General features: G+C 38.2%; 1 protein-coding gene across 4 annotated transcripts in view; it reads left to right on the forward strand.

Annotated features, from left to right (window-relative positions):
• The window catches only part of LOC145999649 (3-phosphoinositide-dependent protein kinase 1-like), a 122,713-nt gene that overhangs the window by 27,260 nt on the left and 68,824 nt on the right, over positions 1 to 26,629 (forward strand). The window contains exon 1 of one of the 4 annotated variants that reach the window (XM_083136774.1): positions 25,995 to 26,067. The exons of the other annotated variants lie outside the window; for them this stretch is intronic. Within the exon in view, the coding sequence (XP_082992900.1) occupies positions 26,014 to 26,067 (54 nt within the window). The 5' untranslated portion in view covers positions 25,995 to 26,013. Of the gene's footprint in view, positions 1 to 25,994; positions 26,068 to 26,629 lie in introns of those variants that run through there. 4 annotated transcript variants of the gene reach the window in all.

The raw sequence follows: 26,629 nt of genomic DNA on the forward strand, positions 1-26,629 counted from the left end.
CATATTTGACAGTTGAAGAGGTATTTCTTGGGCACTCAGCCAGGTGATTTCCGGATAGGCTTCCGAGCTTTCGAGAGCTAATGTCACTTTCATCTTCGACGTTAGCTCTCGAAGCCTATCCGGAAGGCGCCTTCAGTATTCATTCGCCTCCAGGAAAGCTTCAATAATTATTTGACAGTTGTTTTTAACTTTTTACTATTACGCTCTAGTCATATGTCTACAAAGCAGAGAGAGTGTCTGCTCACAATAAAAACGAAGTTATTGAAAACAAATACACGTGTCAAGAAATCATTTTGGTCAGTTCCTGTGACAGCTGTTCTCGCAGGAATGGAGTCGAATGATAAAACCTACACCGCTTATCTATAAATTTTAGGAACTTGTTTTATTGATTACATATCTACATAATCAAGACTTACTGCTTGCAAGTCACGTGCTTTTGTAGAGGTTTGCTTCGTTTTTACGGTGGGTGGAGAGTAGTGAAGTAACGTTTATAAACTTGGTAAAAGTGCTAGTGCAAGTGGAGAGCAATCAGTTTTCCGAGGACAAGGGGGTGTGGCTCATTGGTCCCACCCTTGCGTCTCTGCTGGCACGGACGTTCGCATCATTTTTCTAGGGAGGGGCAAGGAATATCTATATTTTTTCAGGTGAGGGGCAAACCACGCATATCCCCCCTCCTTACTGTTGCCCTCTAAAAAATAAGTGATTGAGCTTGAAGTTATGTTCCTTCAACCACCTTATAATATTTAACATAAATTCCTGCTACTGAAATGATTTTGTGTGGAATATGTAATTTTTGGTTCACCTTCATTTTCCAAGTGGGTGTGGCCCCCCCTGCCTCTTCCCCTTCCATACACCCATGGCTGCTGCTATTCATTCTCATATTTACGACTAAGCAATTTTGAATAAGCAAACGGCTCAAGTTCTTTTTATTGCGATTTCATCATACAACGTATGCAATTTTTACGTGGTTCGATTTCGATTTACATATTGCGGAGTTTTAGCGATTACTTGCGCCAGAATGTTTGAAGATATGTTAGGTTGGGCTGGTCAGGTTTAGTTTCCTTAGCATTTTAATAATATCCCTAAATGCTTTCTAAAAAAGGTTCTAAATTACTTCTACATTCATTCCCACTAGTCTATGACACTTACTGTCGCTTCTGTCAAGGGAGAATGCCTTGTCTATAAGGAGTGCGCATTCTTGCTTAAGGTAATTGTTTTTTTTTTCAACATAAATTACTTTGTTTTTCGAAATCCAAATAATGCTCATTACTTTATGGAAGGTTCAAATTTTGTGTGACAATGATTGCCAAAATTCTACAATAATTAGTTTTTTTTATAAAAATCATAAATTATGTAGCCATTTAGGTATCAATATCTTGAAAGACAGAAGAGTTTTTAATGATCTAATGTTTTTTACGTAAATTAGTAAGACAAGATTGACTATGTTCTGAGCTGTTAGAGAGAATAAACTTCCATGTAACACTTTTTAGAGCGAGGAACAGAACACCTTTCTAAGGGCCATTGTCAAGGTTAAACATACACAAAAACTCGCCAATAATAACTGTATTGTTCAGGAATCGTTTAATGAATTATCCTTAGTGCATAATATGGATATACTTTTTGATTCATTTTATGCTATCAGGCGCAACATTTTGCAAAGCATTATATTTTATCGGATTTGTCTAAAAGAGTTTTAACTGTATTTATATGTTGTCACGCTATCATAAATCTTATTATTTACATTATTTTATGTATTAACATTAACATTTGTGTATTTTGTTAAAATTATATTTGTGTACATTATGTTCAGCATAACTGGGACTTCGGTCATGTGATGGACTAATAAAGAAAAGAAATGAAAGAAGTCGGAACTGTTACCAACCAAGCACGAGGAAACATGATTGAAATTATTTTATTTCGAATTACCTCGAGACACCTTGAGGTTTCCGTTTGTTGTCCTTGTGTTTTAAGTATAGGCGTTTCCTTGTGAGAGTTTCTTCATATATCTAATCATCCTTGTTAATGCGATTACCCAAAACGACGTGAAAAATGAAAAATACAAATACAATACCTTGATTACAAATTTAAACCACATGCATACATGTTGGATAATCTTCTTAGCATCATCGGTGTAGTATTATGGTATGTGACACGTTACGTCACAACTCGAGAAGAACATGATGCAATGTTAATTAAGTTAGATGTTACCAAACCCGCATTCTATTTGGTGTAAGGAAATTTTTCTCCAAGCAAGGTCATCATCTGAAGTTTATGATTGGGCCTTCGTTCCTCTGAATTTCAAGATCATGCAAAGAAGTACATCCGCCCCAGGGTGTTTCCTCAACACATTATTATGAAACCGTGTTACATAATATTTCCAGCGTGTGTATATCATGCTGAAACTGATTCTTTTAACCAGTGATTTCATTATTTCTCGCCTTCTACCAGTAAAGAAGATAGGCGTAGTGTTTGGAAGAAGTAATAGCAAAGCTTGGTTGAACACTCGGAAGAGTGCTTATATTTATAATGTTTGTGTAAAAAGGTACATCTGAAATCGTTATATTTTGTATATTATCTTTGCGCTTCATGGCATGTAGACTCGAAAAATTCAGTTTTTATATTTCATATTTGTATATATTAGGTTCAGGCTCATATTTTACACATGTATTTTAGTTATTTTTTCATTATTACCATATTTCAAAACATTTCTCAACATATACTCCATATTCGCGCAATAACTACATGTCCCCGTGTGACCGAAAGATTTTCTTGCAAATCACTGACAAAGTTGATATACACTCCCATTATTTCTTGCGATACTGAACGCAGTTTTAATCAACATAAATCCATCTGAAGAGACAACAGAAATATATTTACGTTCGAACACTACAACAATATTTTGTTATTCATTGTTTTGGAAACAGAGAATGAAAACACATTTTGTGTTGTTTTACAATTAATGTCAATGTAAGCGTATTGTATTTTATGTAGCTCGTGTAGTCTTTTTTACAATTTTAAGTCCATTTGGTGAGAATAACTAAATATGTATTTAGCACATTTTTACTAGATATAAATCCGTTCCCACGTAATAACATCTATTCTAAGACTCAGACGAAACCAAGAAGCTTGTTGTCTGGATACCATCTTGCAGTGTCAAAGTTGAAGGAATTGTTTCCAGTCTTGCATTTGATTTGGCGTGGGCACTTTTTTTCACCCCCGATGAAACGCCCTCCCAAGTGTCTGTTCCCCAAAGATTGATCGCCGCCGTTTTTCTTTCCCCTTGTTGCTCTCACTGACCACATGACGCTTCTGCGTTTTTTGAGGAACGAATACCTTGGCGCCGTCTGAACCGATCATGCACGCGAGTGTCGTACCCAGTGCAATGAACTTTTGCAATGGGCTTCAACGTACTACGCATTTCATAAACAAAGGGAAAAAGCGATAGTAGTATCGCCTTTTGCGGCGTGTGACGCAATAACTTTGTGCGGCGTCTCTTTTGAAGATACATGGTTCTCCAAATATTCATATTCTGGCGAATTAACAAGGAGAATTTTTCATACACCAAGGCACAAGGGGTTTTCCCCCATTTGCACAATACTTTGTTTACAGTTGCGTAGAATTTGTCTCCAGTGTTTGGAAATAAACGTGATACAAGAACCGCGGTGGTGTAGTCGGTAGGGTGTTTGACTGCCACGCGTGAGACTCTGGTTCGATTCATTCATTTGGTTTATTTTATTTCGCTTTTCTCCCAAATATAGTTTATTGCGAAGATGAGGATGAGTGACGATATGATTTGATGAAGGCCCACTCGTAAATAACGCACATGCCCAGGCCGGGATTCAACGTTCAAGTAGTGATGGGCATTAGTCGATTATTAAAGTTGTCAATAAAAAACATCGACTAATGAAAAAATTAGTCGAACGACTAATATTAGTCGAATTAGTAGAAAGACTAATATTAGTCGAATTAGTCGAAAGACTAATATTAGTCGAATTAGTCGAAAGACTAATATAGTCGAATTAGTCGAAAGACTAATATAGTCGAATTAGTCGAAAGACTAATATTAGTCGAATTAGTCGAAAGACTAATATTAGTCGAATTAGTCGAAAGACTAATATTAGTCGAATTAGTCGAACGACTAATATTAGTCGAATTAGTCGAACGACTAATATTAGTCGAATTAGTCGAACGACTAATATTAATCGAATTAGTCGAACGACTAATATTAGTCGAATTAGTCTAACGACTAATATTAGTCGAATTAGCTGAACGACTAATTTCAGTCGAAACCGAACACGACTCATTCAGATTCCAAAGGAAACATCTACTACTGAAGTAGTGGCCAGAGGTCTTATTGTTAAGAAGTGAGCAGGAGGGCATTTCTTGGAAAGGTCGGCGACTGGAAACTTCCATCACACGGAAGGTGCCCGTACTGTGACATCTCCCCCTACCCTATTTTTGTCTTAGACAAATTCATTCATGTCCTACTTTTTCTTCCTGGTAAGAGTTGCCCCATGTTCCAACCAAAGATTGGTAACTTCGTCCTTCACTCTCCAATTCGTAGCTGCTGGTGGTGGTGTTAACATTATTGGTTGAACTGCAACCAGAGTACAGTGGGATCCATGAGTATTGCCGTGCAAATTATCCATCACGATGTTCCTGCACATTATTTGACCCAATAAGAGCTTCAAGAATTAGAAGAAAATTCAAAACAAGCTGTTGGCAACTTCTGCATCAGCATACATAAAATCTCATCGCTTAAGAACACACAGGATGTAAGAGAAAAATTAATGAAAATAGTCATGGACAATTTTCACGGTAATACTAATGGATCCCAGTGTACATTGCAATTTGAAGACGAACATCATTTCATCGGTGACACAATTCAGTCTTGTTTCATATTAAATACACTAAAGACAGTTTATTAAAAATCAAAAACACTTTAAACGTTGTTTCTACCCTATATCAGGTTCTTCCTCAGACGGAGCTAAAATAATCAAATTTAGTTTAATAGATAATATAGTGTAGTATAGTAATTTCATAAATAAAATTTTAATTGAGTTCTCCGTCTGAGGAAGACATAGGGTAGAAACATAACGTTTAAAGTATTTTTGATTTTTATTAAACTGCCTTGGTCAGCAACTTGAGTGCAATTATTTCGTTGTTCATAACCGAATAAGAAAGTAGTACTGTATAATATACTCCCATCTATCTTAGAAGCAGTACTTACCGGAGATTCATATAATCGGATTTTCTATTAAGGCGTTGCTTTAATGTGTGTCATATGACAGAAGCCAATGCGGTGTGTATCCGGTGCCCAACATGGTGCGGCCCGTGTTTTTGAATCACAAATGAATATGGGCAGGTGGGAGGCCTGTGCCACCAAGGTCGGAGGACAGATTAATCAAACGCCACGTGTGTTTGTGCCCATTGAAATCTGTTTCTTCGCGTGTCGTAAGGATGTGAAGAGTATCTTTCTTTTTTTTTTTCCTTCGCTTTTCTGTCACTAGTTGCGAAGATGAGTAATGATTAGGCCTACATCGGTGATATCGATATAGGAAAGTATCGGTTCGAATTCATCTACCGATACCAGCCGATACTTTTCTGGCATATTGGTATTTCACAGGGTCCGCAAAAATGCCGCGCTACACTTTCGCGAAGTCTTAATTATCCTGGAAATTAGGCAGAATTCTAAGTTTATTTTCATTTTGCACCGATTTTGCACGAAAATATTTATTTTTTGATTACATACTAACATTTTAATATTCTGCCAGGGTTGCTACTCACCGGGAATTATGCGTGAATTTTTCTCCGTAGACGTGAGAAATTGCAACTTTTATTAACCCAAATTCAATTGAACTTATACATATTTATAAATGCCCTGGAACAAGTTTTTTCACAGTTTAGCCTTTATGTTTATGGAGGGAAAAAGGAAATCTGTGTGGAGAATAAACAGAATTGTCTCAGTCCGTTTGATTTGTTAGTGTCCTTTGTAGAGCAATCTAGAGCATTCCCTGACATTCGCTACGAGACTCGGCGGCAAGCGGCCCGGCGTCAGTGCTTGTCTCTCCCGGTGAACGAGGTCCGCGACAGTCACCCGCTACAGTCTGTTTTTTTTTCGCTCCCCCTACCTTCCCCCCTCTTTCCCTTTCTGTTGACGTTGCAGACTGACGCCAGTATAATCCTCCCTCGAAAGTTGTGTTGTGTCCGTGTGTTGAAGATTGTGGCTTATTACGGCACCACAAAAGTTTACATTACAACAAAGGATTTATCTTGTCGAGTGTTACTTCGGAAAGAGGAATTGTGGAGAAGTGTGACGACGTTTTGCAACGAAATTTCCTGGTGTTCCCGTTCCACATACGACCATACTATATTAAACCTCGTGTTTAGAGTAACAGGGTCAGTTCTAAATAAAAGTGGAAAGAAAATGGAGAAATCTAAAAAATAAAGTATACAAAGACAATCCGCACACCATCCGTGAAAAAGAGAGTATTGTACGAGAAATCGGGAGAATTACAGTATACGAACTTGCACGTGTAAATGCCAAATTCCTTCGAAAATGCCAGGAATGTGTTGCAGCAGAGGGACATCATTTTCAACACTTTCTGTAGTCAAGGTTAGTACACAATATGAAAACTGTAATTTGAATAGCAGACTCTAGCCACTATCGCGGACTCCGTTCACCGGGGAAGACAAGCGCTGACGCCGGGCCGCTTGCCGCCGAGTCTCGTAGCGAATGTCAGGGAATGCCCTGTATATGACAGATGGAATATTATTGCAAGATAAGATATTTTTAAGCTGATTAGGTAAGTTTGAGTTTGAAATTCTCATATAGGCTAATTAACAATTTTTTTAGTAGGTTAGTATATCTCTTGACATTTGTGACTTGTGTTTGTAGATGTACGTCTTAGTGTGCGAAATGGCAAATGCAAACTCTGCACCTTATATTAAATATATATACCGTTTTATTGAATTTGATTTTTTGTATACTTTGGAATCGCACAGATCGTTTATATATTGTTAATATATTTGTGTGTGTATGTGTGTGGGTGGTGAGAGGCGGTAGTACATAAGGTTGAAGTAGAGATCCAACAGTACGGGGTGTAGTGCGTGGACGTCGCGATTAGCCAAAGTTAGCAGAGATGCGACGTAAAATAACCTAATTCAATCAATCAATCTAAACCCTTTTACTCCCTCAGTTGACAAACCTGTGGATAATCGCTGCAAGGAGAAAATTACGTTTTGGATACTATCCGGTATCCTCATAAAGCCCATCCCCACCACCCAAAAATATGACTGTTTAGTCGTCACAGACGCATGCTTTTCCACAGTGATATTTTCAAAATATGCAAATGATAAATGGACTTTAAAATATGGCGCGCTGCCACTAATTAGATTCATCATATAATCACGGGCTCCCACGTAGCTCAATGGTTAGCGCTGTTGCGTTTAGTACGATCGGTCCCGAGTTCGATCTTTGGTGGGAGCCCCAAAATGTCATTGTAAAGCCCTGCGTCATGAGGACAATTATTATGGAACTACTTGCGAAAAAGAAGCAGATTCAATCTAGAAAGCCAGACTCTTGGCTGGCCTTTACTGTTAAAGGGGTTTTGCACGACGGAGGTTTTTTTTTACCACCATTTTGTACATCAGCTACCATTTGTGCCTGTAAATAATTATTGTAATGAAATATATTAATTTTCCGAACAGTTTAGGCGCTGGTAATTAATAAAATGTTTATATTTTCAGAAATATGTACACTTTGCCATGTTGGATATGTTTGGTACATCACTAATGTTAGTTCAATGGGTACCTGAAGGGTAAAGGCATCCGGGGCGTGGTGCCGAGAATGTGTGGGGTCCCTATCCCCCATATCTCCTAAATGTGCCTTGATGGCACGATGCTATATGCGCATGGAACTTTGCCTTCGCCTAACCTTACCTAATGATAGTGTTTCATGCGTTGCTAATTGTATTACGAGAACTTTGCTACCGACACCTTCAAGTAACCATCAATATTTTCTTGTTTTCAAAATTAACCCGATTTCTCTGTATCTTTCTTTTTTTTAATGCAGTTTATCGTTTCAGTTAACATAGCTAGCTGTAGCAGCAAGGGATGTAAAACAATAAACAAACATGTCTTTGTACGTTAAATGTATCACATGGGTAACTGGATTTGTCCTGGGAAACTGTATTGTACTCTCAAGAGTAATGCCGTAGGTGATGTTAATAAGACGTTCTGGTTGACATCACTTAATAGTGTTTTGTAACTTCTTTTTTTTTTTTAATGGAGCGAGGTCGTTCCCCTGTCGTATATTTCAAGGTCTTGGACGCGAAGTTGGAAGCAAGCCTAGACGACTAACCATAGCACAAGAGCCAAGCATGAATCTATATTGTTTGTTTTAACTGGCGGCTCAAATTTCGAAATTTGCTTTCTCGTATTTCATACTTTATCCTCCTCAATCGCAATTCTGTTGTCATCAGAACATGGTGGTAAAGTGATAATCGGAACCGTGTGTGCGCAATATTGAATACAGATTGCCTAAAACGCCAGAGGCACTTTTATAAGCACCCGTGAAATAGACACGGTAGCATTTACGATTTTCCTTGTGTGCGTCACACTTTAATCTGTTTACGAAAGACCTCGTGATGCTTGGCAACTTTCATTTGTGACGCACAAAGGACCTTTTCTGTGAACTTTCGCTTTTCTCTCCTGTCGATGTAGGATGCGGTGTTGGCGAATAAGATAAATATCGTGCTAATTAATGTTTTCATTTTTTCCCCCGCAACTGTTGACGTTTCAATTACTCTCCATCTCGCGAAAATTGTACGTCCGTAAGTGTTCTTAGATCAAGCAGTGTCAATTTCGTAATTCACCATTTTAATAACCTTTTCCTTGTACCTACAAGGTGTCTGTCTACCAGTCTGGAAATCCTGGAAAAGTTAGGGAATTTTCTTTTTCTGGAAAAATCATGGAAATATGAGGGAAATTTTCTGTTCCTGGAAAAATCAATATTTTTGTGGAAGTGCACTAAAATAAGTTGAACAAAGATGAAAAACGCAATCAGATAATTTTAATTATGTTGTGGACAAACTATACTACAGTTTTACACTAAATATTACCGGCAGTTACAGTAGAAATTGCATATTAAATACTCTAGGAAAAGAGGACATGTTTTCAACTATTTTCAACTAGAAATCTACTATAGTAAGTGCCTATTGGCATTTACCACTTTCTTGTTGCAATTTTTGGGTTATGGTCGGTACGTGTTAGGATTAAAACACATTACTAAATTTTACTTCTATATATCGTATGACTGATATGATTGTTTAAATAAAAGTTCAGCTGAAGCACAATGTCCTTCTTATACAAAATCTGTAAATGCATGAATTGCCCTAAATACATGGTATAGAAAATTTTAGTTCTTGGCCTGGAAAATTCAGGGAATTCTGTTTTTAGAAATATTAGACACCCTGACCTGCTCTTTGTTTTTAGAAAATAAAAGTTTCCTTTTTAAATTTACATCATATCTGTTACTTGTAATGTGTTATAGGTAACTTTTCTGCTTTTTATATCTCTATACCTGTCGTATTTCAAACCCCCACTGCATGTTTTGGAACGCGTTACCGTCAGATGCCACATGTTTTTCATTCAACAGCTTTAAAGGTGCAGTAACTTTAATTTGATTTAATTTTGTTATTTAGTACGTTGCTTTTCTGGCACTTTTGGCTAATCGCGTCGAATATGAGTGATGATATGATGAAATTTATTAAGGCTCACTCACAAAGAGCTCCCTTGACGGGATTCAAACCCGGGACCCTTAACGTCGTAACGTGCTGTGCTAACCAATCCACCACGGAGGTCTCCAAGAGCTCCTTCCCTGCCCCCTATTCTCTCGATCGGCCTCAGTGCATGTGACCAGATTCGTTATGATTGTGTTGGAATCTGAAGAAAATTCATGAATTTTGGATTAGGAACGCACTTTTGATTTGTGTGAGTGCTTTTGAAATATCTAATTGAATACTTGTAACTAGGATCAACCAATTTTTTTTTTTGTTTCAGTGTATAAACTTTGCAGAATAGGTTGTAGAGCACCACAAACTGAACTTCGCCTAAGGAATTTATTTCTTAACTAAGATAAATATGGAATAGATAAGACAATAACCAAAGTGAAACGGGCCCTACTTGATAGCGTAGTGGTTCTCTATATCGATTGTCATCAAGGAGCCTGTGTTACACAGTTGGTCGGATTCCACATTGAACAGATCCAGTATCTAGCCATAAAGCAGTGTTAAATCTACAGACAAATGGCCATTCTTTACCAGGGATAATCCCGGCCCCCATGGCGGAGTGGTTAGCACATCGCTCTACGACGCCAGGGGTCCCGGGTTCGAATCCTGGCCTGGGCATGGATGTTTGTGAGTGTCCAGTCATCAATTTCATCATATCATCACTCATCCCCATCGCAAATTAGCCAAAAGTGGCACAAGAAGCGAAGTAAAATAAAGCAAATCAATCAATTTAACAGGGATACTGACAAACTATCCAAGCTATAGCCTTGATTTTCCTTTTTCTGTGGTTACATGTGACAACGGTATCATGCTTGACTTTTGCAGTAGGCAATCAGAAAGAGCCATTGAATGGCTACCGGCCATTGAAACCGTGTTGAGCTTGAGCCCTGTTAGACATGACTGATAACGCAATACACGATGGCATTTCAGCTTGTCCCTTGAAAGGTCCGTTCAGCTGATACGAGGGGATAATCTCTCTACACTTTGTTAAAGGTTAATTGTCACTAGAATTTTCCTGCATCTTGCGTAAGACTGAGCGTAGCGAAGATAAACAGGAAGCGGAATTGTGATAACCAGCGTGCGTTTGAATAAAAACAAAATATGTATGATGCCATTTCTCGCGCCGACTCGAAGCAGGATGTTCCTGATAGTCGCTTCCTGCGGGAATAACGGAATTACTCAAAAATGAAGTAGGGTAGTGTGTTTGGCGCTGGAGTGGGCATTCAGTCTTGACACCCATTCTCAGAATAATAGACGTTTCCTGATTCAAATTGCTGTTCAGAATCTAGGAAGTATGGGTTTCTAGTTAAAAGGGATACAAATTCACTACGTGCTCATTTTTCTAGAATACCCTTGTATTATTGTGGCTCAGATGATTTTTGTCGTTAGCAGAAAATATAGGTTTCAAGGAAGGCATACTACCAAGTCTGCGTCCTTATACGTAACCCAGCAATCATCATCTCTGCCTTTTACATTCATCATTTCGGATTGTGAATGTGTGGGGCCATACCCAAAGATCGCCCTTCTACGCCTTCATGCACAGAAAAAAACTGATTTGTTTCAATTAACTGGTTAAACTTTCTGGTAACTATGAGCAAAAAATTGGGTACCCGTTACTAAATTTGGTAATTTTGACTAAATTATTTGACACAATTTGAAATTCCTCTTCGACAACGCTGTTACAGTGTCGCAAGAACATGCAATGATATCATAAACTTAACATGCTTACGGGAATGAGTGTCAGGAATTCAAGTGTTCTCTTCCCACACTCTCTCAGGAAGCTGCGTGTTTGCCACTTGTTGTTTATAGAAATTCTCATCCATCTCGTTTTCTTTCTAAATTGCACTGTATCGGTGACTGCGTTCCCAAGTCATGCAGCATATTGATTTTTAACGTTCCTTTGACCCAGTTTCGGTCTATACGGAGATATTTATGTTGGCCTAAATTTACGTTGTGAGCATGTCCCTACGGTCATAACTTGGAAATCTTGAGAGAAAATTTTCCCTTGTGTTTTCCAGAATAGCAACTTCTGTCCAGGAATTATTTGATTTCCGGGAATCGTGGCAGACGAATTTTTACAGGCGTTGATTAATATAAAGATCTTGCCGACCTCCGTGTAGAAGTTTTTAGCACAGCGTGCTACTACCCCCAGGGGTCCTGAGTTCGAATCCAAACCTGAGCATAGGTGTAATTTTTGGGTGTTGCTTCATCAGATTCTTCGCATCATCACTCATCTCATCATCGCGATTAGCCAAAAGTGTCAGAAAGTACGTAAAATAACAAAAATCAATCAATATTGTGATATCTAGAATCTGGCCTTTAATTGCCACGGTTGCTTATACGAGGGACGGTCGAGCAGAAAACAAACTACTTGCATACTAAACAAAACAATAAAATTAAAGATGTAAAGAATAGCCATCTCCCAGTATCTGTTAGTTAGCGAAACAAAATTTTTGAGTAACTATAAATTAAAATCTAAATTGGTCAAACCATGTAAAAATACTTGTTAAAAAACTAAGTTCCAAAATATTTGCACTGAGGATATTAAAACAAACACTTAATACAAATTCAGGTATATTATGCAATGTTTCATTCACTAATAAATTATGCAATAGAATTTTGGGAGGGAACTCTCCGGCAAGTTTAGAAGCATTTAGAAAACAAAAGCAAGCCATTAGGATTATAGCAGGAATAAAGACTAGGGAATCGTGCAAAACGTTGTTTAAGAAATACAAAATATTAACCCTCCCTTCGCTGTACATATATGAAATGGCATTATATATGTGAGAAAAAATATTGCGCTACGAAGTTCGATAGAACATACATATATCACCCGAAATAAACAGCTTCTAAAGCCAAACTTCACCAGACTAACATTAGTTCAAGAAGGACCCGAACAGATAGCAATTAAAATATTCAACCATTTACCAAATGATATAAAAGTTTCAAAAACAAATTTTAAAAAAAAACTATTAGTTAATAAGGAATATTGTAGCGTTAGTCAATATCTAGATTGTAAATTATAGAAATTTTTAATTATATTTTTTATACCTTCAGTAAAGAAAGAACCCGGAATTTGGCTGGTAAAAGTCCCACATTGGAGGTATCGAGAATTAATTTTGTCCGTAGGATGGCAGCACTTTACTTAATGGCCACGCAGAGGGGTAGAGTAATCTATCCATCAGTTTGTGCACAGCAGCTGAATTTTCTGCAAAAGACACATCGCAGGGATGTTGCTGAAGACATGATTTCGCGAGCCTGTAGTGACTCAACCTTCATGAAACGCATCAGCATAACTGGTGATGAAACATGGGTTTATGAGTATGACATGCAAACAGGTCAACAATCTTCGAAAATCAACCAAAGCCCAAAAAACCATGCCAAAGTCGCTCAAAAATGAAATTCATGCTCATTGTTTTCTTTGATAATCGTGGTGTTGTGCACTCAGAATTCCTTCCAGCTGGACAAACTGTGAATAAAGAGTTTTATGCGACCGTTATGAGACGTCTGCGTGAGAATGTTCGCCGGAAAAGACTAGAGTTATGGAAAAACAATTCTTGGATTTTGCACCACGATAATGCGTCGTCGCACACGTCGACTCTCGTTCGCCAGTTTTTGGCCAAAAACTCAACACATGTCGTCCTCGCACAAGCCCCATATTCTCCAGATATGGCTCCGTGTGATTTTTTCTCTCCGCGACCCAAGTTACCACTTCGGTGAAGACGTTTTGAATCAATTAAATAAAATTCGTAGAAGGAAATCAGGGCGATACCGTCTTCTGCGTTTGAAAAGTGTTTTGAAGACTGGGTTAAGCGTTGGCATATGTGTGTTGCATCTGATGGAGTCTATTTTGAAGGCGACAAAATAAATGTTGGTGATTTACCACGTATTTTGTGTTTTATTCACAAATTCCGGATACTTTTTGTACGTAGTAGTATCAACTGTACTGAACTCTTCAAATACCAATGTATATGGTTGATATGGAGTAATAAATTTAAATTCAGTTATGCTTCTGTCCAGGTTCGGAACGGAGATAGCCGTAACTCTACCGTCGGTCCGACTAGCGTGCTCTTAGGGCTATTAATTTTGCCAATCGTCTGTACATATGTGTTCTCTCGTGTGGTTGCAATCTCAGTTGCTTAGTAAACGCTGGATGAATAACATTGACTGTCCTGCAGCAACATTGCGAAGCGATAATTCTGCTAAATATGCTAATGAGTGTTCGTATGTTCTGATTGTTAGATTTCTTAAAGCAAACAATCGTTTTTTGAGCTTTGTTTCCTGTTATGCTACTTTTAATTGTTGTTGGTCGCTGCAGCAGAAGCTACGCGTTTACAAATATCCTGTTTGCCACGAATATGCGTCGTTACCCATCCCTCTTCCTGCCGAAACTCAAGCGCTTGTCGCGTTTGACAATGTAAAGCGTCGCCACATACTTCCCCCCTTCTCACCTACCTCTGGTTATGGTCACTGAATTGTCTACAGGCAAGTATGTGAGGGAGGGAATGCCTTTTCGGTGACGCGTTGGTAGCGTCATCGCTTTGTAATCAAGGGGTCCCGGGTTTGATACCCGGTGGAGGCACATAGTGGTTCAGATCCCACTATAAATTGTAGGTCCAGTCCCGATTAGCCTTACTGTGCATAAAGTGGACTTAAAACACCAACTCAACCAACCAACCAACGAGGGAGGGAAGAAGGTACTGGACTGATCGCGATTGTTTGCTTATTTTTTCCAATGTTGGTCATTGTGCAAACAATGTGTCGAAACTCTATTTGTTAATTATTTCCATAATTTCAGAAACCATTCTTACTAGAATAACTTACTGAACTTGAAACAGTAAATATCGGTGCATTGATTGATTACCTGAATATCCGGATAGAATATCTATAGGGTGGTCCAAAAAGGACTTTACAACTTTGTAAGGGTATAAAAATGTATTCGAAAAATGTACAGAACTGGTGGTTGTATCATTTTGTAAGAAGATATATGAAGTTCGACTTGCGTTGTGGAATAGTACGAAATTCCGCCACGCTTGCATGAGATAGGAAGTCTGCCGTATTACCAATGAGAGCCACGTTGAACCGAAATGCCATTTATAGCTAAAACTTGATGTATTTCCTTACAAAATGACACCACAACCACTTCTGTAACTTTTCCGAATACATTTGTGTGCACTTGCAAAGTTGTAAAGTCCTTTTGGACCACCTATATTATCCGGATACTCGAATTCCCAATGACCTTTACCTGGATTTGTGGCGATCCCTAATTGGAAATTCACCTAAAACAACAGTTCCATCAAAATGGTCACCTTCATATCTAGTTTCGAATTATGCGCCAATAAGGGTTGCATTCCGCACTGTGTAACCGTCTGTGAAGCACTGAAGCGACCCGAGTTCCTACGTCAGCATGATCGTCACTTCGTCTTGTGAACGCAATGGTTTAATCAACTCGACACGTAACACTGAGGTAATGAATCTTGGAATTCTCTTGCAGAGGCCATAAATAGGTGTTACTGGGTAGAAGGATTACAATTTCCAACCAGCAAGCATGGAATATTCCGCGAGCTTTTACCACCTCCTTGTTAATTGACCGAGGTATTCTCTCTCAATGGGACCAGCCGTGGGAAAGTTTTTGGCCTATTGTTCATGCGGGTAGTTAATGATAGTACAATAGGAAGTCGTGATCACTAACAGCCCGTTGCCTTTTTGAATGAGAAAATCCCATTGAACTGATATAATGGAGGGAAGGAATCGCTAAATGTATTGATTGGAAGTAGAACTAAGAAGCACTTTTCCTTTTCGCAAGTTAATTCGTGTTGTGCATATTTTACCAATTGTTTCATCTAATTCTTCCGGAGGCCTCCCCGATGGCGCAGTGTTAGCGTCGTCGCCTTGTAATCAAGGGGTCCCGGGTTGGATACCCGATGGAGGCACATAGTGATTTGGATCCCACTTTAATCTGTAGGCCCAGTCCCGATTAGCCTTACAGTGCATAAAGTGGACTTAAAACACCAACTCAATCTTCTAATTCATTCTAAAATTGCCTGGAAAAATCGTGAATTTGTTTTTTTGCAAAACGAATGGGAACTCTTGAGTGGATGTCACTGGTTTTTATGATCATATAAAATGCGTAATTTTTTGCTATAGTTTAGCTGTAGCTCATGTTTTACCCGAAACGTGGTATAAAAGCGGAGTATTTTAAAAAAAAAAACATTTTACCTCGTATTGTTTATAAGTCTATACTAACGCCGAAATGCAAAGGATTTCGATGACATTTTCCTCTTTCCCTCGATTAAGTGAAGGGGTGTGATTGTTTTTGCCTGGAATATTCTTTGAAACAGACTTTTTTCTCATCCCAAAAAATTTAAATTTATATTCATCTCTGCATATGGTTAAAGAGTATGTAATTATCACTTAATTACAGAATCCAATAATATTTTTGTAAAGTAGTTACTTTTCAGCAATTTTTTTTAAAGTTATATGAGAACCTTTGGAGTCGTTCCATGTCAAATCACCCAGAGGTGGTTGCTTGACCATTTTGTTAATTTTTTATATTTTCACCATAGGTGGTCTTGCTAGTGACCCGCTCAAAAAAAATTTTTTTTTTCAAAAATCTTCCGCCATCTTGGATTTCTGCTCATTTTTCATCACTGCGGGAAGCAAAAATGAGTGTTTACAAGGGTTTTGGAAAAAGGTTGCTGTGTGATTTCTATTACAGATGGAATGTTCTAGTTTTCACTGCCTGAAAGTAGAGATTCTGGCCTTTCAGAAAATGTATATATATGTAAGGTAAGAATTAAGTAACTGGGACTTTAATGGGTTTCAATATAGCCATCGTAACGGGAAATTTTGCCAATTTTAAAGGTCTGTAAAATCAAAAGGGCTTGAAACCACAGGATGGAATTATTTTTGAAAGAACTATGAGTGGAAGGCTTTTCAGCCATGGTGAAACAAATCCGGGGTTGTAAGCCCTTCTGTCCGATTTTTAGTTCCGAAATCCGAAAATTTCCAAAATTTGTGAATTTCAAGGTCAAATATCTCTAAAGGGGGACCTGCCAAAAATTAGAAATTTTGGCCATGGATACTCCTACTAGTACTTAGTAAAACCTGTGAATTTCATTTTGGGGTTCACACCGATGTTCATGTTACAGGCTGTCAAATATCTCTAAAAATGACATCGTGAAAACATAATAATAAATAGGCTTAAAGTGACCTGATTTCCATTATTTTATAATCTAGTTATTTTATAAGGGTAAACAGAAATTAAAATAGATAAACTAGTTAGTTACTAGTTGATATATTTCAATATATACTTAGTGTGCTTTTGTTAATAAAAATGAAATCAAATCAAAATCACTTTCTGGATTGAGAAGACAAATGTTAGTAAACAAACAAGAGTACTATTATGTCAGTAAGTATACACAAGTTGCATGCACATGTTTCTTAAAGGTTTATAAATATCCAATACTATCAAACCTTTCTTAATACATCCACTCTGATACATAACAAGTGTATGCGAAATATAACATAAGCTACCTGTAAGCATTTAAACGCTTGAGAATATACGTATTCAAGTTCTTCCTCTATTTTTTGTATCACAGTCACATATACACTGTGATATACACAGTTTACAATTACAATTACACAAGACTTAAAATTACATGAACTGAATCCTGATTTGGACAATTCTGATGATGACCACGAGAAAAAAATTACTTACAAACAATGGATAACAACAGATCGTTGCAATTTGATCACTGTTGTAGAAACAATTTCAGAGTTTAAAGAAAATTTAGCTTCAAAGTTACTGCAATTAAAAAGTCACCACTTTATTGCTCAGAGTCAATCAGAATTTTGCAAAAGAACGAAAGAAAGTCTTTCTCCAGATGAATGTGTAGTGATTGGTGATTTCTCTGAAAACTTCACATTTGTTGTACAAGATGAAATCCAGAGTTACCACTGGATTAATGCTCAAGCTACTGTCCACCCCTTTTGTGTCTACTTTAAGACTAATTCTTCAGATGATCTATGTATCAAACGTCTTTGTATTATAAGTGACTGCGTTGTACACAACACAACTGCTGTTTACGCTTTCCAAAAGCAGCTGATTCCATTTGTTCAAACGTTCATCCCAAATCTAAAGAAAATTTATTATTTCTCAGATGGCTCAGGAGCCCAATATAAGAACAGAAAGAATTTTTCTAACTTATGTAAGCATAAACAGGACTTCGGTGTGGCTGCTGAGTGGCATTTTTTTTGCCACAAGCCATGGCAAGGGTCCTTGTGATGGGATTGGTGGGACGGTAAAAAGACTTGTGGCAAAGGCAAGTCTGCAGCGACCAACTGAGGGCCATATTTTTACACCAAAGGACATGCATGAGTTTTGTGTGGAAAATATTAAAGGATAAACTTCATCATGGTGACTGAAAGTGACAAAAAATGAGCAAGGGTTTCTGAATGACCGCTTCAATGAAGCTCATAGATTTGAAGGAACAAGATATCACCACTGCTACATACCCAAGGACTCTTCAACTCTTCTCATCAGTAGAATATCTGCATCATTTCAAATTAATCATGTAGAGTTCAGAATTGATGACTCACCACGAATATTTCATTTTAATGAAATAATTGAAAATGACAATGTCGTCTGCATTTACAATAACAGGTGGTATGTAAAAAAAATAAAATAATAAAGTGTTCCCCTGTGCTTAGCACCACACCATGAAGGCGTATAGGGGGTGTGGGGGTAACGCCCCACACTTTCTTAATCCGGTCGTGAGTGGGGGTGATGTGATCAGCACCATGCCCCTGACCGCCTTTACCCCCCAGGTTTCCCCAGGTAAACATGTTATTCGATGCTGGGTGGGCGCCGGGGCCGCTTCCATCGTTAGAAAAGTTCCCGGATTTGAACCAGCCGGGGATCGAACCTGGGACCTTTAGCATGGTAGTCAGACGCGTTACCGACTGAGCCACCGCGGCCACTAACAGGTGGTATGTAGGTAAAGTAATTGAAATGTCAAAAGAAAACAATTATGTTAAAGTGATGTTCTTCAATCCTGGTGGACCATCAACGATCTTTACTTTACAAAGAAATGATGTTGCTTGGGTGAAGTTGAACAATATAATTGATGTTCTGACACCATGTGACTTCACCACTGTTACTGGGCGAACATACAACATTTTACTCAACAGGAAAACACAGAACTGTCACACTTACAAGCACATAAGAAGAAATAGTCCGTTGATCAATCATCTCCGTGCCAATCAGTGTTTTCAGGATCAAGCACCAGTCGGATATTTTTTCTTTTTTTCATGGCTCCATGGATTGAGAGAGACAAGATCCCCTGTAACTTTGATGTCCATGTGTAGATATGTATATATTTATTGATGTAATGTTGTATTATGTGTAGTGATATATGGAATTGTAAATGTCATTGTGATGTAATATATTGAATTGCAAACTGTGTATATCATAGTGGTATATGTAACTGGGATACAAGAATAGAGGAAGAACTTGAATACGTATATTCTCAAGCGTTTAAATGCTTACAGGTAGCTTATGATATATTTCGCAGACAATTGTTGTATATATTATGTTATATTTCGCATACACTTGTTATGTATCAGAGTGGATGTATTAAGTAAGGTTTGATGGTATTGGATATTTATAAACCTTTAAGAAACATGTGCATGCAACTTGTATATACTTACTGACATAATAGTACTCTTGTTTGTTTACTAACATTTGTCTTCTCAATCCAAAAAGTGATTTTGATTTGATTTCATTTTTATTAACAAAAGCACACTAAGTATATATTGAAATATATCAACTAGTAACTAACTAGTTTATCTATTTTAATTTCTGTTTACCCTTATAAAATAACTAGATTATAAAATAATGGAAATCAGGTCACTTTAAGCCTATTTATTATTATGTTTTCACGATGTCATTTTTAGAGATATTTGACAGCCTGTAACATGAACATCGGTGTGAACCCCAAAATGAAATTCACAGGTTTTACTAAGTACTAGTAGGAGTATCCATGGCCAAAATTTCTAATTTTTGGCATGTCCCCCTTTAGAGATATTTGACCTTGAAATTCACAAATTTTGGAAATTTTCGGATTTCGGAACTAAAAATCGGACAGAAGGGCTTACAACCCCGGATTTGTTTCACCATGGCTGAAAAGCCTTACACTCGTAGTTCTTGCAAAAATAATTCCATCCTGTGGTTTCAAGCCCTTTTGATTTTACAGACCTTTAAAATTGGCAAAATTTCCCGTTACGATGGCTATATTGAAACCCATTAAAGTCCCAGTTACTTAATTCTTACCTTACATATATATACATTTTCTGAAAGGCCAGAATCTCTACTTTCAGGCAGTGAAAACTAGAACCTTCCATCTGTAATAGAAATCACACAGCAACCTTTTTCCAAAACCCTTGTAAACACTCATTTTTGCTTCCCGCAGTGATGAAAAATGAGCAGAAATCCAAGATGGCGGAAGATTTTTGAAAAAAAAAATTCTTTTTGAGCAGGTCACTAGCAAGACCACCTATGGTGAAAATATAAAAAATTAACAAAATGGTCAAGCAACCAATTGATTTAAAATTGGGTGATTTCACATGGAATGACTCTTTGTGCAGTGTGCCTCCACTTGGAATCGAAACATGACCCTTTGATTACAAGGCGAATTGCGAATAGAACCCTTATCCTCTGCCATCGCTTCTTCTCGGGAAGCACTATGATATTAAACTCTCTCTCTTCCACATAGTACACTAGAAACTGCATTCTTGCAGGTTAACGGGGCTCTGACGCCTGAACCTATATAGTCAGTGTAATCATGTGAGGGGTTTTGTATTACCTCTTGTCCATCTCTGTGATGAATGCAATTTCACAGCTTCATCGTTAGAAATGTTGATTTTAGCTATTACATGTTTCTCAATGAAGATAAAAGCTGTTATAATTTTGTTATTGATTCGAATTATAGGGAATTTCCGTAATATTTGTAGGGTATAAGGGGTGACGATCTGGCAAGGCACCCAAAGGTCATCCTCACCTCCACGTGCAGGGTAACGAGGTTCTGACGCCTTGACCCACGACTTGTTTAATCCTCTGCGGGGTCGTGTTGTCCCGTGAGTGCCCTTTTGTATTCTGAGTGGTCTTTTACGCAACCCCAGCTAAGACCAGGTATGAAGGTTTTATCCTCAGAGTATTGCTTTAGTTGCTGATATTAATCTTCTGCAGTATTAATTTTAGAAATTGATAGATAATGTTTTAACAGGCCTTTTTTCTTCTTGTTTGTTTTGTTCGTAGCCTGTCTTCCATTTTGTTTTATTTAAGAGGCTTATCCCCGTGTTACGTGCCCATAATTTCAAAATTAATCCATCAACTATAATATTTGTCCTTTTAAGTCACTAAATTGTATTTATTCGGTTTTCTTAAAGTATTTTTATCGCCGAAATAGGAGAAGGCCTCAGATAGCCTTAACGCTTACGCATCCATTATAATTTTTAATAGGGATGAAACATATTAATCGGTACGGTGTCAGTATGTGCATATCAATGTATCTGTGCAATTACGTACAATCTATTCTTCCCGATCTTCTATATGCATAAATAACTTGCAATTTAGTGCAATGTTATGCCATTTGTTGCTATTTTCAGAAATACAAACATATAATCCATGAGTCGCTTTTTTAACATTATGCATTGTTCCTTTCTTTATAATCATTTGGTTACAAGCGTTCATCAATGAACGTTCGCATTTTTATGTTGGATCAGTATTACAATATTTTATGTCTGTACTTTATGGGTATCGTCCTCCACGATGACGTAGTGGTAACGTCATTGAATGGGAACCGAGTTCAATATCCGGTGGAGGCACATTGCAGTGTTCGGATCTCACTATAAACTGTAGGTCCAGTTCCGATTAGCCTATATGCATAAAATGGACGTAAAACAGCAAATCATTGCATTTATCGGCATCGTCAATAATTTCATCCTTGCCGATCGCTATCTTCAGTATAATAAATCAATCCACTAGTATGTGGTTAACCTACGTTTAGAAATGGCTTGGTGAAAAAAAAAGTTAGCGGGCATACGCGCACACATACAATGTGCGACGCCGCGCGGGACGCCGTCCGCATTCATACCGCAACATTTGAATGAAACGCCATCGAGTGATTTGTAGTTGTGACGTCACGGCGTGCGTAACATTGCGGGACAAGGTTTCTTCTAATGTGTAGCGTCCCGTTCATGTCGGTTCAATACCATGTCTGCGTGCGCAACCCGCAAGTCTGACGTGGGCATTAGATAACGTCAATTCGAACAGGTGTTTCCAAAGTGTGGAAAATTCCTCCAGATCCGTGTAGGTGTTCATAAATCTGGTCTGTATTACTGTCATTGGTGGATCGTAACATTAAGCCGCGTTTACACCGGGGTTGCTAACACATGTTACCAACAAATGTTGGTAACATTTCGAAAAACGCTTGTCAATTTGTTAACATCTCATGTTAGCAACAGATTTCCCGTGTTGTCAACAGACATTTTGTTATCGGGAAGAAGTCGGTAAAGATCAAAAAATGTTAGCAACATTTGTTACCAACAACGTTAACAGAGCCTTTTCTATGTTAGCAACATTTCCCACGATTCCTTCCCGCCACCATCACGCCAGTGACATCCAGTCAGCGAGTGCGAGGTGTGCTTTGGTTTGTAATTTATTTATTATGGAGAATCTTTTGAGCGAGATGGATTTGTCAAAGGAGCAAGTTCTGAACTTAGTTGAATTGTTCCGCGAGAAGCCTGTCCTTTGGGACCAAACTTATCCACAATGTAAAGACAAAAACCAACATGTCACTTCCGCTATAATTAGCTCTTGCCCTCAGTGAAGGTCTCACCCAAAATCTTCTTGGTCTTGTCTCTTGCTCCAAAATGCCACATAATGCCACACAGAGCACAACTTCCTCCACAGTCTGCATCTTGCAGTCAAAATGTTAACAAAAATAAAGTCAAACTAGTGTTCTGGTTACCAACATTTGTTGACAACATCTGTTGTTAACCCTATTGGTAACAAAAAGTTGATAACATTTGTTGGTTACATTCGGTTTAAACGCGGCTTAAAAGACTGTCCTGCCACAAGAACGTAATCGAATTGAACAAATCGAATCCAAAAAGATGGGCAAACCAGTTTGTATTATTTTTTTCGGATCCTACATAGCAGTAGTTGTGTCTTGCATTTTTGAAATTACTCCTGTGTCCCTTTAGATTAGGGTATCGAGAAGAGAAGAGATAGTCTCGGTCTTGTCTCGAAATATATAGTGGAAAATAATTGACAGACGCCATTAACTTCAACCTATTTTGCCAATTTCGGAGACAGCCTGCCACTCCTCGAACTTTCAGATCGTATGGAGGTCATTAAAAGTTGAACGAACAGCGAATCCAGGGTCCCGGCTTCGAATCCCGACCTGGGCATGGGTGTTCTTCGTGAGTATCCCTTCATCAGTTGCATTATATCATCAGTCATCATCTTCACGAATAGCTACAAGTGGCGGAGAGAGAAGTAAAATGAACCAAGTAAATAAATAAGGAAAGAAATAAAAGACGAGCAGATTCTATTAATAACGTCTTCCCGTTTGAAACTCGGTTGTTACGTCTCGCCTAATTCAGTAATACATTTAAAAATTTTAATTCAAAAGCGGAATACTTTTCTCATAATATGACTGAGTTGTTATTTCTTTATTTATTGAGAAAATTCCAGATACAGCACATGTGGCCATTTTACACTGGAATTGTTAACAATGAGAAAGCAATAATAGTAATAAGCAAGAACATAAAAATAAATAATTAAGAGTAACAAAACAACATAAAAGTGAATAGCAAATGAACAAAAGAATAAGTAAAAGATGGCACTATGTGATATTAATTACAAGAATTTCTTCTAATGGAAGACCGAAAGGCAAACTCGGAAGAAAATATATCAGTATTTGAGGGGAGATCATTGTTTTGTGCTGCAAGTCTGTAAAAGAGAGATCTTTTTTGAATTTCTAGTCTAGGTTTTTTTGTATATAATAATCTTGTGTTGCGTGTTGTGCGCATAAGTACTCGAAAGTGGAGTTCCTCAAGAAGTGTGTTGCAGCGGATTTTGCCATTCACATGTCGCAATACTGCAATGCTATAGGTAATGGTTATTGAGTAAGCTGTAAGTTTTCCTCCACTTGCTAAGGGATGGTAGTTGTTTAGAGAGATTGTGTTTTGTGAAATTTGCCAAGTGTAATTGATTTTATTTTAAAGATTAATATTGTTATTGCATGACTGCACCGAATTATAGCAAATATGCCGAGAACATTTGCTATGCATGTATGCTCTAGATAGAATTCTAGACAGATGTGACTTTTACCGAGACTTTGAAACAAGATAAATTTTCATTAGCTGTTACTTGAAAGTTGATACTATACGGAAATTTGGCACTGTTATGTCTCGTGAATGTGGAAGCCGGTCTCGTATTTGTGTTCTTATTTTATGTAGCTGTTCACTAATTTCGAGTTACCTTTGAAAGCGAGTTCATGGGTCGACCGCTCAACGCACAGCAAGGTGACTCGTTCTAGGCATCGTCTCAGATTTCGATATCATTGACACTATGGCTATCTTAAGCAACAAGTAGGCGAACTAAAGCAGGTAACGAGACGAGGTTCTCCAACAGTGTGTGTCTTGTTTCAATTTTTTTTACTAGCGTCTGTTCGTTTCCGTTTCTCTATTGCTTTTCATGTAGTTTTGGCAGTGTAGAAACAACTGCAAGTATCCATTAATAAGTGCCTGAGAAACATTTCGAATATCGATTGGCCAGAGGCAATATCAAAGCGAAACCTTTGGAGGAGATGCAGCCAGAATCTCGGTATGGCCGGATTGGACATACTTTTCGAGGACCTGAAAGTAATATCAGCAAGGAGGCTTTGGAATGAAATCGTCCGGAGAAAATTTGAATTTGAATTTAAAATTTTGGGAGCGTCAGCACTTAGGCTATTTTGCTCCCTTCACATTATACGGGGGCCAGCCCCTTACCATTGCAAATAATAACTCTAACGTTGTATAACTAAAAATCTTAAAATCTTCTGACTTCTGTTAAAAGCTGAGGCTGTAAACGGGCACTCAGCACACACAAGGAAAAAAAAAACAACACACACAAAATTATACTGGCCATAGTGCCAGTCGCCAGAGCCTCGTTAGTCTTTAGTCCAGGGTGCACTACGTGGAAGTGAGGTTGACTTTTGGGCGCGTACGTGGAAGGTACCCCTTACACCCCCGTCCGGAGAAAAGGATGCAGGGTTAGGGTGGAGCTGAAGGAGGAGAGGAGAAAACCTGGAAAGAGATTCAGAACATGTCCTATAGTGTCATATTTTGATATATCGAGTCGATATTTTGAAAATATCGAAATTGCCGATTTTGACGGTTGCGACATTGTTAGGATGGACGATGGCTCTCGTAAAACAACCTTTTGCTTGACTTGTACAGTCACGGACACTGCCGGCTTGTAACGATTCCATTGAAAGTCAATGTATTCATTACAAGCCGGCAGTGTCCGTGACTGTACATGACACTTTTCAGTCTCACTTACTTTTAGTTCCTCCTTAAGTGAAAGAGGAGCTGGTTGACTGCAGAACAAAGGGCCCAATGGTGCTGTGGGGCTTCTGTTTTCGCTTATCCAACGAGCAGCACGATTGTCTGTTCCTCCTACTTGAAATTGCATTTAATACGTCGGACTTAAAGGTATTTAGTTATTCGATATCGACATTGTCGTTGATACTCGATATATCGTGAAATCGATATCGCATAGCTCTACGCTGGAGACCCTTTGTTGCGAACCTAAAAGTAAAAGGTCTGCAAGCGAAACTGCATGTGTAGTTTCAAATAGATTCGAATCTCTTCGTTTTGTTTCCACCGGAACCAGTAACTCACTGTGAAATGTCAAAGATCTATCAGAACCTTAATGCCATTTGTTGCATGCGAAATGCTAGTTACAGATTTGTCAAGCTACCGGTTGACAACACTGTTCAATGAAACCAAACAGTGTTGGCTGTGACGTAATGACTGCTGATCTCCGAGCGTAACATAGGAGGAAGTTGTACACACGACGCTCGGAAATGGAATTTACGTAAGAGGATTGACAGAGGCGCCATCCATATATTTCGATGGATGTCTGCAGAGCTGGTCATTTGCATTTTCAATGTGCACCAGAGTGAAGGGCTTCCGCCACCAGGCCGTTCCCGGGGAAGGAAAGGTAAGGAGGCGAAAATACTCTTTTTAGATTTAATTGGAGTGCATTGGTTGTTTTTCAAGCTGAAACTTTGTGCGAATGAATGAACCGGGAGTGCGTGATTGTGAGACTTGAAACATAGTGGTTCGAATCCCATTTTAAACTGTAGGTCCAGTCCCGATTAGCCTTACTGTTCATAAAGTGGACTTAAAACTCCAAATCAATCAATCAATTTATGTATGTTCTTGATATCATTCCGTACTACAAGGGCTTCAAAGTGCGTGTGTGCATACGCAGTTATTTGAAAATTTTCTGCAGTATTCCCTCCTGACATGGACGAAGTATCATCTGACATCGCTGAGCTGAAAAAAGAATACTTCGATTTGTAATAATAGAAAACTAATCTCAGCAGGCTAGTTATTTGCTGCTTTGTCCATCTTGGTTTAATCCCTCTGTTTTTCTCAGTGCACCGTTGAAACATTATTTCAAGCTAACGAATCTAATCACTGATACTCGAAGGATTCGATATTTTGATCCCGTCCAGAATCTTGGATGCATTATCTGAATTCAAACTCATAGCTCTTAT

The sequence above is a fragment of the Lepisma saccharinum genome, chromosome 15 (assembly GCF_977018435.1).
Source record: "Lepisma saccharinum chromosome 15, izLepSacc3.1, whole genome shotgun sequence".
Taxonomy (NCBI): domain Eukaryota; kingdom Metazoa; phylum Arthropoda; class Insecta; order Zygentoma; family Lepismatidae; genus Lepisma; species Lepisma saccharinum.